Source organism: Quercus robur, chromosome 5, assembly GCF_932294415.1.
Source record: "Quercus robur chromosome 5, dhQueRobu3.1, whole genome shotgun sequence".
Lineage (NCBI taxonomy): Eukaryota > Viridiplantae > Streptophyta > Magnoliopsida > Fagales > Fagaceae > Quercus > Quercus robur.
In genome coordinates, this window is record NC_065538.1 from 83679870 (window position 1) to 83683191 (window position 3322).

Below are 3322 nucleotides of genomic sequence, written 5' to 3' on the forward strand. Positions count from 1 at the left end.
TTTACAAAAAAAATCCTAAATAACAGTTTGTTAAGGGTTGTTATTGACAGCAAAAAAATAATTTTAGTGGTAGGTTCAAATAGAAAACAAGAAGTAACCTAAGATTTATTATGAAAAAACATTGTGAATAGCACTTCTAAAAGAAAAAAGAAAAGAAAGAAAGAAAGCAATTCACAAAATAATTCACAACATTTTTCACAATAGTTGAGTTAGCAAACTTTTACTAGTTTTCAACTAGATTCACCACTAGCATCATTCTTTTACTCATTACTATCAATCTGTCACATTAATAAATGTAAAAAATTTTGTCATATTTTTTTGTGTTTATAAACTCTTTTTTTTTTTCGTGCTTCATGTTAATTAATAGAACACAAGTTCTCTGCTGAGGAGATACAGAAGGCAAGTGCTACAGTTCATAGAGCAGTAAAGAATTGGCAAAGGAATGCAAAGCTAGAACCGAAAAACCATATCTTAAAAAGATTTCGTGCATAAGTGAAGCTGTGAAGAGTTACCCAAAAAAAGAAAATAGTGAAAGAAGCTGTGGAGGAATACTTTTTGTTGATTTTGGATAACTAATATTCAGTTAAATATGTAAACTCTTTTCTATGAGAACTCTCTCTCTAGCACCACATCTAAATTTCTCTGCCTTTAAGATGTTCTAATAATTTTCCTGTTAGATACAAACATCTAAATTCAAAAAAAAAAAAAAAAAATCAATTTTCGCCTTAAGCCTCCAAATACATCAAAGCTGCCCCTAAATATACAAACAATCCATATCAATCATTCATTTATATGTTAATAAAAGAATATATTTTAAGTTTCATCCTTCCTTTACAGACATAAAACTTTTCCTTGTCAAATTAAAATATAATCACCCCCTTTCCTTTCCCAAAAAAGAAAAAAAAAACCATAATCATTTTAAGCTTTTAAGAAGCCCAACCTTTAACCTGCCCCCACCCCCCCCCCCCCCCCCCCCCCCACACCCCCCACCACAAAAAAAAAAAAAAAAAACCGAAACAAACCTCCAATCTTTAACCTATGGAGAAAGCCTTTTTTACAAAATTAACTTTCTATTTCTCCTTCAAATTCCTTCCCCCCCCCCCCCCCCAAAAAAAAAAAAAAAGGTATTTACTAATGGGCCTCACGGTTGATCATTTCCATGTACTGATTCAATGACTCTTGCCTTTGCAACCTCATTTCCTCATTGAACTTCTTGATAAAAGCCTCCACTCGCCGGTTCAACTCGTCCTGACTCAGTGACGGCTCTTTCCTTAGAAGAGGAGGCTTCCCAGGCCCAGGCCCAGGCCCAACGGACAAAGCCAACGCCTCCGGTGCTGCCTGGTTGGTACGATCCTTGAACGTCTCTGATTTCTTCACAAGATCACCCAGCGAGTCCACGTGGATATCGCGGCCGTGATTCTCCCACGTGTCAGACTTCTTCATGTGCCTACTCAGTGGCATTGCTCTCCCTTCCGTTATCGCCTTCCACGTGTTCTCCAATGTCTCGTGCCGTTTTGGCTTTGCTACTCTCAATCCTCTTGCACCTGAAAAATCAAAATGAAAATAACTAATCTCAATTAACCATATTAATTACATGACAAAGGTAACACTCCTATAATTAGAATTTGAAAACACAATTTCATAAAATTATAATTGAAAAAAAGAAAAAAGAAAACATGATTTCAGGTGTTTCGTTGTACGACTATCACCAGTCTTTTCTAATGAAATTTTTTTTACGACGTCTTTTTGGCCAAACTATTTTATTCGAGATAAGATTTGACTTGAGTACACGATTTCATAACAACTATAACCAATCTTTTCTAATGAAGAAATTTTGTTCGAGGTTTTTTTTTTTGCCAACTATTTTATTCAAGGTAGGGTTTGACTCGAGTCTAATACTATAATGTATTGGACCATAAAGATGGTTTAATCGCGTATGTGTTATTATTCTAGAGTACTAAATCCAATAAAATTTGAGACTTTCGAATGTATGACACGTTACAAAAAGAGTAGTAGTAGTATTATTTCTAGAGTTTTTCTTTTTCACTGTGGAAATTGGGAAAAGTAGCTGAGTGTGGAAGTGAAAGACGCCATATTTGAAAGCTGTTTTGTCCGATAGGTAAGTAAACAAAACGAAATGACCTCGTAAAGTTCCAGGAAAACACAAATGATTAAGAGACAAGAATTAAGAACAAAGAATAGTATTAGTAATATAGTACCTTCAGGACTGGCCTTAGCCGGTTTCCGGTGGCCGAACCTCTCAGAAACCAGAGGTTTCTCCGCCAGAGAAAGATACTCCGACGAGACCACCACCTCCTTCTCCGGTGTCCACGTGGCACTCGGAGCCACGAACTCGTCCTCTTCTTCCTCTCCATTCATCACCACCGCAGCAATATTCTTCACTTCCGGAACCACAGTCGAGTCCTCCAGAACACCAAACTCCTCCGGCGGAATATCCGCCGAAGAAGGCATCGGGTAGGGATGGTGACGGTCGGCGGAGGAGGCGGAGGAGGCTGCGGCTGAGCTGCCGCTGTGGCGGCGGTGGTGGAAGCGCGAAGAGGCTGCGATGGTGATGATAATACCGTTGATGATCACGTATACATAAGGTGGCTTGAGCCAAGAGAGAAGCGAAGCCAACGTGACAGGCAGGCGAGACGCTGAGAACTCCATCACCATTGGAACCGAAGCTTTCAAACCCAGTCCCATAAACACAACCCCTGTCGAGATCAAAATAGCCTTCACCGAAAACATCATCGAACCCATTTTTAAGGAAACAAAAGCAAAAAGACTGAGAATGTCTTTGAGCTACAGTGAGTTAAAGCTTAAAAAGTGTGTGATTTTTTTTTTTTGTGAGTGGTGGTTTGTGGTGGCTAAGGAGCTGAGTTGGATGAATATTTATAGAGAGAGAGTGGGAGAGACTTGTGATTGACTCAAAGTTAAGGGACGCGGTTTTGTGATGGAATGTGAGCCGTTTGATGTAAGGAAGAGAGGAATGGAGGGTTGAGATTGAGAGATGAGTATGCATGTGTAATGTGGGGTAGGGGGGTGGTGTGGCCTTGTGTTGTGGGAGTGTGGCCCATTGGTGTCGGAGCTTATATGCTGCCTCTCTAGAATATCCATGTTGGCCTCACTTACTTTACAAGTGTCAAATTTTTTTTTTTTTTGACAGGGGGAAGTGGCAATTTGTTTAAAGATATGTGATTAACTATTGGTTATATTTAGTAAATCGTACTAGGGTGTGGGGATTATTCATTACTACTTCACTAGTACTATTATTATATTAACCTAATCCTAAGGCTTTTGTTAAGGTTAATTAACTTTC

The 3322-nt window shown here is 38.8% G+C and overlaps 1 protein-coding gene across 1 annotated transcript; it reads right to left on the reverse strand.

Annotated features, from left to right (window-relative positions):
• Nucleotides 1–1115: 1115 nt before the first annotated feature.
• Nucleotides 1116–2878, reverse strand: LOC126727438 (uncharacterized). The gene is made up of 2 exons (XM_050433115.1): nucleotides 2220–2878; nucleotides 1116–1544 (listed from the first exon to the last, which is right to left on the reverse strand). Exons 1-2 carry the CDS (start codon nucleotides 2761–2763, stop codon nucleotides 1132–1134), a joined length of 957 nt encoding a protein of 318 aa, XP_050289072.1. The 5' UTR covers nucleotides 2764–2878; the 3' UTR covers nucleotides 1116–1131.
• Nucleotides 2879–3322: the final 444 nt, after the last annotated feature.